The 18,111-nt window shown below is 46.4% G+C and overlaps 1 protein-coding gene across 1 annotated transcript in view; it reads right to left on the bottom strand.

Moving 5' to 3' along the window:
- The window catches only part of gse1b (Gse1 coiled-coil protein b), a 408,220-nt gene that overhangs the window by 58,987 nt on the left and 331,122 nt on the right, over window positions 1-18,111 (bottom strand). The window contains 1 exon segment of the mRNA XM_064992255.1: window positions 6,634-6,831. Coding sequence (XP_064848327.1) covers window positions 6,634-6,831 — 198 coding nt within the window.

Below are 18,111 nucleotides of genomic sequence, written 5' to 3'. Positions count from 1 at the left end.
TCCTCTTCATTGTCCTCCTCTACAAGCCAACATCATAACCTCTGTAAACCTCCACCGACACAGACCCATCCCTCCTTCACTGGAAACCATCCACACACCACCAGCTCCAGCCTGTTCTGTTATTCTCTCCCTCCTTCCACACATCCCTGCCTCCCCTCTCTGTTCTTCAAACGGACTGCCTCCCAAGCAGAGATCTCTCTGGGAAGACATCCATTTTTCATAAACACATTTTCAACAGTTAAGACAGTTAAGGAGAAAGGGAAGTAGCCCTGAACGCTTAACAGCCTGAGATGAGTGGTGTGTGCGTGTGTGTGTGCTTAATCTTAGATTTCTAGCATCTACTAAAGTCTAAACTACCCTCTCTCCCTCGTTCTAGTAAATACAACCCCCCTCCAGTCTTTTCCTGTCACTCCCCCTTCTTCACTCCTCTTGTGGTGACTGTGCTAGTTGACAGGAAGTCAGTCCATCACTGAGCAGATGGGACAGAAATGATATGCAGGCCATCTGAGGGGCCCTAAACTAGTGTCATGCTGCTGCCATATGCAGATCCAGCCTTCGTCTATTCACTGACGTGTCGCCACACATGCTCACACTGAGGCTGAGAGGAGAGAAGGGAGTGTCCTGGTTTCAAACACAGCCCTGGGCATTATGGATGTATCTCCATAGTCTGAACATGCTTCCTCTCCCCGTTCTCCTGTCCTCTCCTTCTTCTGTATTGATCTAATCACAAAGGATAGGTGAAAGCAAAATGGAGTAGACACCAGTCCAGTTCTTTCAGATCAGTCAGATATTAAAAGAAAGGAGGTGAGGAGATGAAGCTAGGCCCCTACTGGTACTGTTAGGACATACAGTAAGAACAGCATGCTGGTCCTCTGCCCTCTAATGGTGGATAAGAGACTGCAGGCCATGCTGTGGCTCCACGCTCTGCTCCTACGCTACAGAGAGACGGAGAGTCTAAGCGAGAGAGAGAGAGTGCTCTGTGTCTGTTCCTGCGTGTGTGTATGTACAGTGCATTCAGAAAGTATTCAGCGTATTCAGAGCCCATTTTTTATGTTTTCGAGCTCCGAGACAGGTTGAAAATAGTGGTGCAGCGACGCTCTCCAGCCAACCTGACAGAGCTTGAGAGGATCTGCAGAGAAGAATGGGAGAAACTCCATAAATACAGGTGTGCCAAGCTTGTGGCCAAAGCTGTTTAAACAAAGTACTGAGTAAAGGGTCTGAATACTTATGTTAATGTGATATTTCATTTTTTTTTCATATAAATTTGTAAAAATGTCTAAAAAACATTTTTGCTCTGTCATTAATTGGAAGAAGTGTGTAGAAGTGTAGATTGAAGGGGATTTTTACTTATTCCATTTTAGAATAAGGCTGTAACATAACAAAATGTGGAAAAAGTCAAGGGGTCTGAATACTTTTCAAATGCACTGTATGTGTGTGTGGTGTATGTGGGTGTGATTGAGTGTATGTCTGTGTGGGCAAACGTGTGTGTGTGATTAATGTGTTGCTCCTCTCTCCATCGCTGCCCCATTACCAGTCCCTCTCTCCCAGACTACCTCCATGCATGACCGCCCAAGCTGACTCTGAGAGAGAGGTACACACAGACACATACACGGGCGCATACGCACGCATAATCACACTAACACACATGCATGTACGCACGCACATAAACACGCACACACAAAGCTCCACACAGCCCCAGGTTAAGTTCTCTCTGTCCCAGCACCGTATCCTTCCACCTCTAATCCCATCAAGAAACATAACAATATACTTGTTCACCTGCTGCTTTTATCCAAGGGGACTTGCCTTAACACAAACGTTCAGGGAAAGTGACCATGCGAGAATTGAACCCACATCTTTGATCTTGCCAGCTACACTCCAACCGACTGTGCCATTCAAGCCCCAAATCTCATGTTCCCTTCCTGGCCCTATCCAAAGCTCCAAACTATGTCTCTCCTCTACAGCCCCGAACACACCCCCAGACACAGCCCTACCAGCTAGCGACAAGCTGTTGTTCATCTCCTCCCCTTCCCTCCCTCCTTCCTCTCTCCTCCACAGCCCCGAACACACCCCCAGACACAGCCCTACCAGCTAGCGACAAGCTGTTGTCTGTCTCCCTCCCTCCCTCCCTCCCTCCCTCCCTCCCTCCCTCCCTCCCTCCCTCCCTCCCTCCCTCCCTCCCCCTCCCTCCCTCCCTCCCTCCCTCCCTCCCTCCCTCCATTAGAACAACATCAGCACTTAATTAAACAGTCCATTTCACACCTGGTGTGCATAGCAGCGCCGAGCCAACCCTTCCTCCATATGCCATACCATCCCCGGCGACACAGTTCAAAGCACCTAATCTGCATCAGGGAGTGTGTGTTTCAAGGGTGTATATGTGTGTGCACTCTTAGAAAAAAGGTGCAATCTATAACCTAAAAGAAAGGGTTAGTCGGCTGTCCTATTAGGAGAACCCTTTGAAGAACCCCTTTTGGTTCCAGGTAAAACCCTATTGGGTTACAAGTAAATGGTTCTATGGTTCTACATGGAAACCAAAAAGGGTTCTACCTGGAACCAAAAAAGGGTTCTCCTATGGGGACAGCCGAAGAGCCATTTTGGAATATTTTTGAGTGTGGTGTGTGTTATTTTCCCAGAGAGGGGGAGTAAAGACAGAGAGAGGGAAGGGGGGGGGGCAGAGAGATAGAGAGCGAGCAGTAGGATGGTTTCTGGAGGAGAATGTTTAACTGGGTGAACTGTGTATGAGCTATTGTTAGTATGTTTACCTAGAAGAAGAGACATAGATATATGGATGAATAAAGTACTGTATGGAGATAGAGAGAGAGCTTGTTTGTGAGTGAATGTTTCAGGGACAAACAGAGCCTGGAGAGTTCTACCTCTGACGCACACACACACACACACACACACACACACACACACACACACACACACACACACACACACACACACACACACACACACACACACACACACACACACACACACACACACACACACACACGCACAGGGCGTGGATAGATAGTGTGTGTGCGTTCCAGGCTCCAGATGGAGGGGTCAGAGACACACTGCCCTGCTGTCCCAGCATGCTCTGGGCTCCCAGAAACAAGGGTAGCCCCCGGCCAAACACACATGGTAACACATTCAATCTCTCAGTATCCCTCTACCCACTCCTTCCATCACTCCATAAACCCTCTCTCTTCTTGACCCTTTTCTCCCTCCCTCCCCATCTCTTTTCCCCAGGTGGTCTAGATAGGTACTGTAGGTAGGTAGTGTAATGCTACAGTGAGCTCAGCGCAAGTTAAGTCTAGATCTGCCTAATTAATCCTTTACTCTGCTGCAATACTCATTATCCATCACCTCCCCTCTTCAGCATGAGACTCAGTACACAGAGCTACTCATCAGATGGGCGAGTGTGTGTGTCTGTGTGACCGTGTGTGTATGTATGTGTGTTACTGTGTATGTGTGTGTGTGTGTGTGTGTATACAGATGAAAACACAGAGGACGAGTCAGGGTTTATAAATCAGGGTGATAGCTAGCTAGCTAGTGGCTATGATACTAGCACAACAAAACAAACAACATCCTTTAGGCTTAGGAGACTAAGCTCCATATGCACAACAGTAACACAGGACAGAGGGCCAGAGGAAACACAGGAACACACTGTGCAGTAGGACACACAGGAACACACTGTGCAGTAGGACACACAGGAACACACACTGTGCAGTAGGACACACAGGAACACACTGTGCAGTAGGACACACAGGAACACACACTGTGCAGTAGGACACACAGGAACACACACTGTGCAGTAGGAGTCACAGGAACACACACTGTGCAGTAGGGCACACAGGAACACACACTGTGCAGTAGGACACACAGGAACACACACTGTGCAGTAGGAGACACAGGAACACACACTGTGCAGTAGGACACAAAGGAACACACTGTGCAGTAGGACACAGGAACACACTGTGCAGTAGGACACAAAGGAACACACTGTGCAGTAGGACACAGGAACACACTGTGCAGTAGGACACAGGAACACACTGTGCAGTAGGACACACAGGAACACACTGTGCAGTAGGACATACAGGAACACACTGTGCAGTAGGACCCACAGGAACACAATGTGCACTAGGACACACAGGAACACACTGTGCAGTAGGACACACACACTGCTAGGAGGCTACAACATGACAGGGAAGCACCATGAAGGTTTTATGTGTGAGTGAGTGTGTGTGAGTGTGATTGTGTGTGTGTGTCTGTGTTTGTGTGTATGAGGGCTTGTCTATAAATATCTTTGGAGACAGCAAAGTGGCTGGAGATCCGGAGGAGGCCCACGCTCCAGCCTGCCCACCCCAGCGACGGCACTCCTAACGTGGGCAGGATCGGCCCCATGATTGGCCTGTTCGACTGGAGCTGTGGAGCATGACTCACACACACTGTGTCTCTACCTACGCCAGGCAGACTGCACACAGACAGGCCCAAAATAACACAGGGACTTTTCTGCTCTGTTTTAAAAAATGCCTAGGTTTAATCATAGTCTCTGTGTGTGTTTCTGTACCTCCCTCAGACAATCTGACGACTGTCCCAGCTAGGTTGAAATAGCAACAGACACACAACACACGCACATGTACACATGCACATACACACACCTGGTTGATAGAGAAACAGGGACAGAGATGAGACAGTGAGGCAAACAGTATGTGTGCAAGAAAGGGAGAGAGAGGTGAGAAAATAGATTATGTGTGGGAGAGTGACAGTGAGGGAGAAATGGAGTGAGATAGATGAGTGAGTGTGTGTGAGAGGGAGAGAAAATATAGAGAAATAGAAATGGAGTGAAAGGGAGAGACAGAGAGGGAGAGGGGAAGAGAGAAGGGGAAGGTGAGAAACAATGGAGGAAGAGAATGAGATTGAGAGGATGAGTGTTTGAGAGAGAGGGAAAGATTGGGGTTGTGAGCTCTGTCTCTGTTTCTTTCTCAGAGTAATAAATCATTGGTGTTGGGCTCCCGGTGTGATCTGCAGGGGAGTCAGGCAGCCAGAAAGAGCCAGGGAGGGACAAGGAGGAGGGGACCTCTCTCAAACACACAGCCTGATTAAGAGAGCCTGACCCAGGGTGGATGGCTGGGGCTGCTGGGGCTCACTGGAGCTGGGGCAGACATCCAGATACACACACATAAACAGACACACACATGCACTCACACACACCCAAGCAGGACCCCTGCCAGCCCTACTCAGGGGACTCTCAGCAGTCTGGCTCCGTCCCCCTGGAGGGGCCCAGCAGCATGTGTGTGTGTGTCTTAGGGGGCCAGTGAAGCTCTGTGTATGTGGGCCAGCCAGAGTCTCTGTTCTGGGGAAGGTTACACCTCATAGACACACACACCATGGTTGACCAGAGCCACTGTTTCTCACACCATCTACCAGAAAGGCCTCAGCGAGCTGCTGCCCAAAGCCAGCCAGCCAATCAGCCCCCGAGAGTAGCGTGTGTGTGTGTGTGTGTGTGTGTGTGTGTGTGTGTGTGTGTTTACATGGGAGAATAGCAGCCTTGTCCATCTGTGACCTAAGTCTGACCCTGTCCAGACAACAACCAACAACTGAACAAACAACATCCAACTGTCTGTAGCACACAGCAATATCTAATATCCAAACCAGCTACAAATATCAACAACTCACAATCAAACCATGAGCTGTATGTCTGACTGATAGGAACCTGTAGGAGGTCGAAAGGGTAGTGAGAAAAAGAGAAATATTCTATTGATTCAGTGTTGATTGAGAAATGGCTGTAAGAAACCTCCTATGTTCTACTGTGTAGTGAGTCTGAGAGGAGAGGGTCAGTGTGTTACAGATGCATCATATGATCCCTCCACAACCAATTCTAAAAGCAGTCCTTGTCAACTGCTCACCCCACCACACAATGACTACTTCACAGTCAGGTTAGACCAGTGGGATAGCAGGGCCCAATAAACTCAACAACACAGTGGTGTGTGCGTGTGTGTGTGTGTGTGTGTGTGTGTGTGTGTGTGTGTGTGTGTGTGTGTGTGTGTGTGTGTGTGTGTGTGTGTGTGTGTGTGTGTGTGTGTGTGTGAGGAGAGGAGGTGACACAAACATTCAATGTCCTTCACACATACACACAAATAAATGGACGCATGTGCACACACACACACACACACACACACACACACACACACACACACACACACACACACACACACAGCGCTGGCACCTAAATGGGTCAGCTAGTATGGCTGTTCTGTGTCCTGCTCTCTTAGGGGAGGCTGCATAATTCAATCTAGTGTGAATATCACTCCACTGCTATTGGCAGCTAAACACGACACACAGGTACGGCCCCAGCAGAGGAACCTCTGAGACATCTGAGGGGTTAGGCTACAGGGGTTAGAGGTTAGGATCCAGGAGGACAGACGGTTTTTGAATGAGCTTAACGCCTCAGGGAGGAAGGAAGGAGTGAGAGGAGGGTAAGAAGAGGGGACGGTTAGGTCATAGGTGTAAGAGGGACAGCTGGTTGTACAATGGCTTTAAATGACCCAACGTTTCTACACATTATATAGGCTTGATAACAATACACCTGGCATTAAGAAACTCTACAATCATAACTCTGTCTGTCCACATGTGGGTTGTCCTTACCTCGAGGATCCTCGGCCTGTTTGGCCAGTTTACGGAGGGCGGCGGCGAATCCGGAGTGTGCAGACTGGGCCGCCGGGCTCCCATTGGCTACGATAGATCCGTTAAGGGGCGACGGGGTGAGGGGGCTGACCGTCGCCGTGGTGCGAGTTGCCGTGGATATCATTCCTAAGGAAGGTGACTTTGGCTCATGGCTCATGCCTGGAGAGAGGAGAGAGAGGGAGAGAAAGGGTTAATAGACAAAATAGACTGATGTTAGTCATTTATAAAGCAATTACAAAGTGGCTGTAGATGATGGGTCAGTCAGTCTGTCAGTCAAACTTACTCATGCTGTGATTGGTCAACTTATCAGTTGAGGGTTCAGACAGCTGACACTATGGAACCCCCCCAGTGACACACACACACACACACACTGGGGGCTATCTGTCTGTCTCACACCTGACCTTATACACACACACACTTGGGGCTATCTGTCTGTCTCACACCAGACCGTACACACACACACACACACACAGGGGGCTATCTGTATGTCTCACACCAGACCTTACACACACACTGGGGGCTATCTGTCTGTCTCACACCAGACCTTACACACATATGTATGTGTGTCCATATGTCTGTGTGTCTGTATGTCTGTTTGATAGAGGTAACACACACCACGAGAGAACAGTTTGATAGAGGTAACACACCATGATAGAACAGTTTGATAGAGGTAACACACACCATGAGAGAACAGTTTGGTAGAGGTAACACACACCATGAGAGAACAGTTTGGTAGAGGTAACACACACCATGAGAGAATAGTTTGGTAGAGGTAACACACACCATGAGAGAACAGTTTGGTAGAGGTAATACACACCCTGAGAGAACAGTTTGGTAGAGGTAACACACACCATGAGAGAACAGTTTGGTAGAGGTAACACACACCATGAGAGAACAGTTTGGTAGAGGTAACACACCCTGAGAGAACAGTTTGGTAGAGGTAACACACACCATGAGAGAACAGTTTGGTAGAGGTAACACACACCATGAGAGAACAGTTTGATAGAGGTAACACACACCATGAGAGAACAGTTTGGTAGAGGTAACACACACCATGAGAGAACAGTTTGGTAGAGGTAACACACCCTGAGAGAACAGTTTGGTAGAGGTAACACACACCATGAGAGAACAGTTTGGTAGAGGTAACACACACCATGAGAGAACAGTTTGATAGAGGTAACACACACCATGAGAGAACAGTTTGATAGAGGTAACACATCATGAGAGAACAGTTTGATAGAGGTAACCCACCCTGAGAGAACAGTTTGATAGAGGTAACACACACCATGAGAGAACAGTTTGGTAGAGGTAACACACACCATGAGAAAACAGTTTGATAGAGGTAACACACATCATGAGTGAACAGTTTGATAGAGGTAACACACACCATGAGAGAACAGTTTGATAGAGGTAACACACATCATGAGTGAACAGTTTGATAGAGGTAACACACACCATGAGAGAACAGTTTGATAGAGGTAACACACATCATGAGTGAACAGTTTGATAGAGGTAACACACATCATGAGAGAACAGTTTGATAGAGGTAACACACACCATGAGAGAACAGTTTGATAGAGGTAACACACCATGAGAGAACAGTTTGATAGAGGTAACACACACCATGAGAGAACAGTTTGATAGAGGTAACACACCATGAGAGAACAGTTTGGTAGAGGTAACACACACCATGAGAGAACAGTTTGATAGAGGTAACACACACCATGATAGAACAGTTTGATAGAGGTAACACACCATGAGAGAACAGTTTGATAGAGGTAACACACCATGAGAGAACAGTTTGATAGAGGTAACACACACCATGAGAGAACAGTTTGATAGAGGTAACACACCATGAGAGAACAGTTTGGTAGAGGTAACACACACCATGAGAGAACAGTTTGATAGAGGTAACACACATCATGAGAGAACAGTTTGGTAGAGGTAACACACACCATGAGAGAACAGTTTGATAGAGGTAACCCACACCATGAGAGAACAGTTTGATAGAGGTAACACACACCATGAGAGAACAGTTTGATAGAGGTAATACACATCATGAGAGAACAGTTTGATAGAGGTAACACACACCATGAGAGAACAGTTTGATAGAGGTAACACACATCATGAGAGAACAATTTGATAGAGGTAACACACACATGAGAGAACAGTTTGATAGAGGTAACACACACCTTGAGAGAACCACACATCATGAGAGAACAGTTTGATAGAGGTAACACACACCATGAGAGAACAGTTTGATAGAGGATAAACACACACCATGAGAGAACAGTTTGATAGAGGTAACACACCATGAGAGAACAGTTTGGTAGAGGTAACACACACCATGAGAGAACAGTTTGATACAGGTAACACACATCATGAGAGAACAGTTTGGTAGAGGTAACACACACCATGATAGAACCGTTTGATAGAGGTAACACACACCATGAGAGAACAGTTTGGTAGAGGTAACACACCATGAGAGAACAGTTTGATAGAGGTAACACACCATGAGAGAACAGTTTGATAGAGGTAACACACCATGAGAGAACAGTTTGATAGAGGTAACACACACCATGAGAGAACAGTTTGATAGAGGTAACACACACCATGAGAGAACAGTTTGATAGAGGTAACACACACCATGAGAGAACAGTTTGATAGAGGTAACACACCATGAGAGAACAGTTTGATAGAGGTAACACACCATGAGAGAACAGTTTGATAGAGGTAACACACCATGAGAGAACAGTTTGATAGAGGTAACACACCATGAGAGAACAGTTTGATAGACGTAACACACCATGAGAGAACAGTTTGGTAGAGGTAACACACACCATGAGAGAACAGTTTGATAGAGGTAACACACACCATGAGAGAACAGTTTGATAGAGGTAACACACCATGAGAGAACAGTTTGGTAGAGGTAACACACCACGAGAGAACAGTTTGATAGAGGTAACACACCATGAGAGAACAGTTTGATAGAGGTAACACACACCATGAGAGAACAGTTTGATAGAGGTAACACACATCATGAGAGAACAGTTTGATAGAGGTAACTCACACCATGAGAGAACAGTTTGATAGAGGTAACACACACCATGAAAGAACAGTTTGATAGAGGTAACACACATCATGAGAGAACAGTTAGGTAGAGGTAACACACACCATGAGAGAACAGTTTGATAGAGGTAACACACACATGAGAGAACAGTTTGATAGAGGTAACACACCCTGAGAGAACAGTTTGATAGAGGTAACCCACACCATGAGAGAACAGTTTGGTAGTGGTAACACACACCATGAGAGAACAGTTTGATAGAGGTAACACACACCATGAGAGAACAGTTTGGTAGAGGTAACACACACCATGAGAGAACAGTTTGATAGAGGTAACACACACCATGAGAGAACAGTTTGATAGAGGTAACACACACCATGAGAGAACAGTTTGATAGAGGTAACACACCATGAGAGAACAGTTTGGTAGAGGTAACACACACCATGAGAGAACAGTTTGATACAGGTAACACACATCATGAGAGAACAGTTTGGTAGAGGTAACACACACCATGATAGAACCGTTTGATAGAGGTAACACACACCATGAGAGAACAGTTTGGTAGAGGTAACACACCATGAGAGAACAGTTTGATAGAGGTAACACACCATGAGAGAACAGTTTGATAGAGGTAACACACCATGAGAGAACAGTTTGATAGAGGTAACACACACCATGAGAGAACAGTTTGATAGAGGTAACACACACCATGAGAGAACAGTTTGATAGAGGTAACACACACCATGAGAGAACAGTTTGATAGAGGTAACACACCATGAGAGAACAGTTTGATAGACGTAACACACCATGAGAGAACAGTTTGATAGAGGTAACACACCATGAGAGAACAGTTTGGTAGAGGTAACACACCATGAGAGAACAGTTTGATAGACGTAACACACCATGAGAGAACAGTTTGGTAGAGGTAACACACACCATGAGAGAACAGTTTGATAGAGGTAACACACACCATGAGAGAACAGTTTGATAGAGGTAACACACCATGAGAGAACAGTTTGGTAGAGGTAACACACCACGAGAGAACAGTTTGATAGAGGTAACACACCATGAGAGAACAGTTTGATAGAGGTAACACACACCATGAGAGAACAGTTTGATAGAGGTAACACACATCATGAGAGAACAGTTTGATAGAGGTAACTCACACCATGAGAGAACAGTTTGATAGAGGTAACACACACCATGAAAGAACAGTTTGATAGAGGTAACACACATCATGAGAGAACAGTTTGGTAGAGGTAACACACACCATGAGAGAACAGTTTGATAGAGGTAACACACACCATGAGAGAACAGTTTGATAGAGGTAACACACACCCTGAGAGAACAGTTTGATAGAGGTAACCCACACCATGAGAGAACAGTTTGGTAGAGGTAACACACACCATGAGAGAACAGTTTGATAGAGGTAACACACACCATGAGAGAACAGTTTGATAGAGGTAACACACATCATGAGAGAACAGTTTGATAGAGGTAACTCACACCATGAGAGAACAGTTTGATAGAGGTAACACACACCATGAAAGAACAGTTTGATAGAGGTAACACACATCATGAGAGAACAGTTTGGTAGAGGTAACACACACCATGAGAGAACAGTTTGATAGAGGTAACACACACCATGAGAGAACAGTTTGATAGAGGTAACACACACCCTGAGAGAACAGTTTGATAGAGGTAACCCACACCATGAGAGAACAGTTTGGTAGAGGTAACACACACCATGAGAGAACAGTTTGATAGAGGTAACACACACCATGAGAGAACAGTTTGGTAGAGGTAACACACACCATGAGAGAACAGTTTGATAGAGGTAACACACCATGACAGAACAGTTTGGTAGAGGTAACACACATGCCAGATCCCCTTAATCATCCCCATGTTAATGTCATGATAGTCATTGTGGTGATTGCTACAGTGATGAACACCAGCTACAAGCTATTTCCACTTCAATCCACTATTATCATCAAGTCTGATTCACACACACACTCACTCATACGGACCCATCTACAGTAGTGAGAGTGTGTGTGCTCGCGTGCGTTTGTACGTCTGTGTGTTGTTGAATCACAGATAAATATCATAGAGCCTTATATAGTCCTACATCCAGTGTACAGTCTGAAAAGCATGTGATCTACTCTGAGTTTACATTGCCTTCATAGTGTTTATAGTGATATAGCACCATCAGTAAACTGGATAGTTGACACACTATGTACAGTACACAGCTACTCCTATTACCATTACACATCATGTTAATATGGTGTCCATGTGATACCCACTCACCCCTCTCTCTTTCCATAACTCCCCCCACCTCTCTCCCCCCCTGTCCCTCCCCCTCTCTCCCCCCCCTGTCCCTCCCCCTCCCCCCACCTCTCTCCCTCCCCCTCTCTCCCCCCCCTGTCCCTCCCCCTCACCTCTCTCCCCCTGTCCCTCCCCCTCTCCCCCCACCTCTCTCCCTCCCCCTCTCTCCCCCCTGTCCCTCCCCCTCCCCCCCACCTCTCTCCCTCCCCCTCTCTCCCCCCCCCTGTCCCTCCCCCTCCCCCCACCTCTCTCCCTCCCCCTCTCTCCCCCCCTGTCCCTCCCTCTCCCCCCCACCTCTCTCCCCCCCACCTCTCTCCCTCCCCCTCTCTCCCCCCTGTCCCTCCCCCTCTCCCCCCACCTCTCTCCCTCCCCCCTCTCTCCCTCCACTGGGTGACCTGTTGGACTGTGAGTGAAGTTTTTTCCTCGTCTTTTCTCCGTGTCAGATTTACGAGCACACTGAGGGGGATGTAGGGGATCGAGGGTTTCTCTGTCTCTCAGTGAAGGGGTGAAAGGGGACACTGTGATGACAGCTCCTGGGCCGGTGGAATCCCTGAATGCCAGAGAGCGGCATGCCGTCGCACAGAACACACACACACACACACACACACAGCATGCACACATCTTACATGAGCAAACACATGGAATAAACACACACATACTTTACACAAACAAACACACATCACCACTCAACTGTCCCATTAACTACAAGTCCCCAGAGTCAGAGGTCATGGTAGGTTCACAGTAAAGAGCAGTCTGTAGCGATGCAGTGAGATTACACACGCACATGCACACACTACAACATTACTACCACACACCATATCTGATTACACACACATACACATTACACACACTCAGTCTTATCAATATCACAGATCCACACTCAAATGTAGCCAAAACACACACCATACCTACCCTCACACACCACCTACAAACAAACCCACACGCACGCACGCTCGCACACACACACACAGTAGCACACAGTGTTAATAGCACTAATAGATCTGTGGAGTTATATATTGGTCCACCCCAGAGCCTGGGCAAGTCTATTAAAAAACCCATGTCTCCGTGAGAGAGGTCAGGGGTGCTGTGTGTGTGTGGCTGTCGTTGTTTAAGTGTGCGAGGGAGTGTGTGTGTGTGTCAGTGGAACAGAAGATGGCAGGGGAGTAGTGAACTGGTGGGTCACAGGGACACAGAGTGTAACGGGAGAGAAAATGAGTGGCAACACCTCTGGGTCCACCCTACTTATAACCTCCCATTCACCCCCTGCACTCCCTGTGAACCCCCAGCAACACAATTCATAATGAAATTAACAATGAGCTCCCTTTCCACACACACACTCACACACAGCAACAGCCAGGCACAGCAACCGCTCAGTTCACTGCTGTGACCTCGTCACGACTGCAAAGCCCTGCTCCACCCACCCACCTCTCCTCACAAACACACACCTTCACACACACACAGCCTCAGGGCTTTAAAGAAAGAGATTCCTGGTAAAGCAGGAACTTTTCACAGGAGCTAATAAGATGGTAATCGACCGCTAGAGAAACACCATAGATATTCAAGAAACACAGCCATGCTGATAGCACACACACCCCTCCCTCCCTCCCACACACACACCCCCTCCCTCACTCCCACACCCCTCCCTCCCTCCCACACACCCCTCCCTCCCTTTCACACACACACACACACACACACACACACACACACACACACACACACACACACACACACACACACACACACACACACACACACACACACACACACAGGGCTAGTGGCGGTTCTCGACCCCCTCAGAGTAGCAGAGTGAAAGCGGTGGCGGGTGTTGAGGCTCCTTACTGCACAAAGGACTGGAGCTCCCTGGTTCTCCCATCGCTGCATCTTCAGCCAAACCCAGCACACAGACAGAGACACAGTCAAGACACACACCATCTTCTCTTCATCCTCTCCGTCGCTTCTCTCTCCTTTTCTCTCTCTCTCTCGCGCACGCTCACTCGGTCGCTCACAAAGACCGTTTGGAGCTTATCTTACGAAGCAACACACCACACAACTCTGCCTATCTCCTCTCTCTCTCGCTCTACCCTCCTCTTTCTCTCGCTGAGTGAAAACAGAAATTCTTAGCCTAGCAGCTGCTGCGATGTCACATGACCTTCCCCCTCCTCCTCTCAACCTATAATTCCTGAGCCATTGGGAGATAACAGAGGCATGGATGCCCTGCCAAGGGGAGCGAGGGAGGGAGGGGGAGGGGGGAGGAGGGGAGGGGTGACTGTGTGTGTCAGCTGCCTCTTCTTCTACACACAGCCCCAGTCGTCACATCTGACCCCCCTGTCGGGGAGAGAGGGAGGAGGAGGGGTGGTTAAATATGTGAGGTGCTGACACCCTCCCCTCCTCCTCCCTTCCTCCTCCTCTTCTTGGCTGTTAGAAAAAGAAGAGAGAAAGATAGAGAGAGAAAGAGAGACAGAGGGAGACAAAGAGACAGAGGGAGAGAAAGAGAGTGCGAGAGAGAGAATGTGAGTGCGAGAGAGCGAGTGTGTGAGAGAGAGAGAGAAAGAGAGAGCGAGAGAGAGACAGAAAGAGATAATGCCATAGGCTAAGGTGGAAACTTGTTCTGGCCTGTTACTGAAACATTGCCCCCACATCTAAACTGCTAACACACACACACACACACACACACACACACACACACACACACACACACACACACACACACACACACACACACACACACACACACACACACACACACACACACACACACACACACACACACACACACACACACTAGGCAAACACACACTAAGCAAACACATACTAAGCAAACACACACTAAGCAAACACAGCCAGGCTCATGTTCAGATACAAAAGCTTGGCTTCCAGTGGGAGAGAAAACAGCTTTGATCTGCCCTCTTTATCACCAACCGAGAGCAGACACACACTACAGTTACCTCACACAGAGCCAGTTGAGGGGTTTATACCACACACACACACGTATGCACACAATACTGCTATTTTGCAATATTACTAAGAGTAAATAACAGCAGACAAGGGCAACTATAGACCTGTATCTATTTTGAGTGTGCTGTCAAAAGTGCTGAAATATACTGGCAAGAATAATATTTTAGATGAACTACAGTCTGGTTTTAGAAAGACCCAATCCACTGACACGCCTATTGTTTTCAACTGACTTTTAACAGCAGGGCCATTGACTGGGTTAAATCCAATTTAAACAGGTAGAGACCAAATTGTGGATGTTTATGGAAAACATTCTGGTGTGAAGGGGATTAGCTGTGGGGTCCCACAGGGGAGCATCATCGGCCCTCTTCTCTTCCTGCTGTACAATGATGATATGAAATCATCCTGCTCTCGTAATTAGTTGTTGTATGTGGATGACTCTACTGGTGTCCCATGAGAACAAAGCCTCAGTAGAAGAGATCCTTAGTGCAGAGTTATGCAATATCACTAAATGGCTTTCAGATAACAAACTTTCTCTGCATCTTGGAAAAACAGAACCCATCGTATTTGGTTCCAGAGTAATGGACCCCTTGGTTTTAGTGTCAAAGTGGACAACTCAGTGGTTACACCAAAAACTCCAGTCCGCTACCTTGGATCGGTACCTGACTGGTCAGACTACGGCCCTAAAGGTTTACACAAAGATAAAGCTAAATATACCCATTGAGCTCGGACCTCCAAATATCTGATAGTGACACCTGCCATCTAAAGAATGAGCTACAGATGGTGATAGTTGTATTTAAACTCCCTCCTCGTACTCATCTGGAGGGGGAGCCTTTTCATCAGTTAGACTGGCTATCTGCAGAGAAAAAGGGTCATATTATCTCAACTTGGTTTGGGTTGTTATCATAGATAGATAGAATGATAGATAGATCCGGTATATAACAAGGTGTTCTTACCAGAGAGACTCTTAAATGTAAAACTCATCAGTCTCTGGCGTTGTATTGGTGGACATCTCTAACTTTATCTTTTTACTATTTTTTTACATTGTAGAATAATAGTGAAAATGTCAAAACTATGAAATAACACAGGAAATTTGGTAAACACTTTTTTGGTTCGTACATGATTCCATACATGTTATTTCATAGTTTTGATGTCTTCACTATTATTCTACAATGAAGAAAATAGTAAAAATAAAGAAAAACCTTTGATTAGATGTGTACTTATATTAGTTGTCCACCAATACAATGCCAGAGACTCTGATATTGCTTGTTTTAAATATAAGAGTCTCTCTGGTAAGAACATCTTGTTATATACCGGCTCTATCTATCTATCTATCTATCTATCTATCTATCTATCTATCTATCTATCTATCTATCTCTCTTTCTCTCTTTCTCTCTCTATCTCTCTATCTATCTATCTATCTATCTCTCTATCTATCTATCTATCTATCTATCTATCTATCTATCTATCTATCTATCTATCTATCTATCTATCTATCTATCTATCTATCTATCTATCTATCTATCTATCTATCTATCTATCTATCTATCTATCTATCTATCTATCTATCTATCTATCTATCTTAACAACCCAAAAGACTGAGTGTAATTGTGGTTAGACTGGGCTGGACAGTTAAGGGTTAAAGCTGTTGGTTTCCATCTCTCCATCCCTCCCTCCTCTGGCTGTCATTGCTGGGGTGTGAATGAGTCGATTCTTTAGTCATTTCCTCCTTCGGACGCTCGCTACCTTTCTCCAATTGAGAAGGGAGGGGGGGAGAGAGAAAAAGAGAGGCAGAGAGAACAAGAGCAAGAAATAGAGAACAAGAGAGAGAAAGATATAACTAGAAAGACAAAGAGAAAAAGAGAGGGAGAAAGACAGAAAGAGAGTGAGATTAGTCTTGAGAAAAGCAACATGGTGGCCAGTATTGTGCAAAGGGCCACTAAAACTCACGATCTGTCTCTTCTGAGAAAACACAGAGCACCCTCCCCCCTCTCTCTAGCCTCACCCATAACCTCTAAATGATTTTAGAGAAGTGACAAGCTCTTGTGCCTGTTATGTGGTTTTTCACTAGAAGCTATGTGTGAACAACCACACTCCCCAACCACACACTGTGTTTTGTGATGATGAGAGAACAGCACTAATGTAGCCCTGTGTCTCTGTGTTATCGCTCTCTGGTGGCAGGTGGCAGTATTACACCATTCTATAGGCCATCAACATAGATGTAGAAGGGGTCAACTCCCATTCATATAAGCTGGTAGCATAGAGAAGTCATTTTTTAACTGTAATGCAGTTGATTGGTGATGATGACATGAACATGTATTGAAGTTGACATCTATACAATAATTATACTTCGATTTTTACCTCAACATTGTGTGAAATACACATATAAACAACAGCCTAAATGTAGGATAATTTTTTTGGGGAGCAATGAGGAGATTCAGGACTTTCCACCATTCATTTCCATGGCAATTCCATTGTTTTGGTAGAATTCGATTGACCTCTTTACCGCATCTATCCCTGCCTGCTTGAAGTAGACTTTTCTCCTAACCACAGATCTAGGATCATATTACCCAGCTGTAATTGGTACCTTAATATCACAGCCACTGGTCTGACGTGGCTTGGCTGGTGTCAATATAAGATGACATCCACTGTCAGGATGTGGAAGACTTTGAAGTATGGTTCCATGAAACTGTGTGATCTCAGCCTTATGTAGAGGAGGATGAAGACACAACCTCGCCATGTATCAGTGATCACAGAGGAAACGTCTAGTTACCCCATGTAGGTAACAGACTAAAGTAGTGAGAGAGTGTCTGACACGCAGTGAGACAGTAGTGGATGAAGAGAGGAGGTTTCTGGAGAGGTGGGAAAGTCTGAACAGGTTGGGTGGGAAATCAATGCAGTCGTGTTGGTGTGAGGACTGTGAAGGTAGGAGACTGTGCCCGTGTGTGTGTGTGTGTGTGTGTGTGTGTGTGACAGATAGATAGGCCCCAGTTTGTGAGGGTGTGGATCAATGGATGTCAGTGTTCCTGTGCCTGAAATGGAGAGAGTGTAGCACAGAGAGGAAAGGAAAGAGGAAGAAAAAGGGGAAGAGAGAGAGA

Source organism: Oncorhynchus masou, chromosome 2 (assembly GCF_036934945.1).
Source record: "Oncorhynchus masou masou isolate Uvic2021 chromosome 2, UVic_Omas_1.1, whole genome shotgun sequence".
NCBI classification, from domain to species: Eukaryota; Metazoa; Chordata; class Actinopteri; order Salmoniformes; family Salmonidae; genus Oncorhynchus; species Oncorhynchus masou.
Note: the sequence above shows the minus strand (reverse complement) of the source record. Positions and strands in the feature narration are given on the sequence as shown.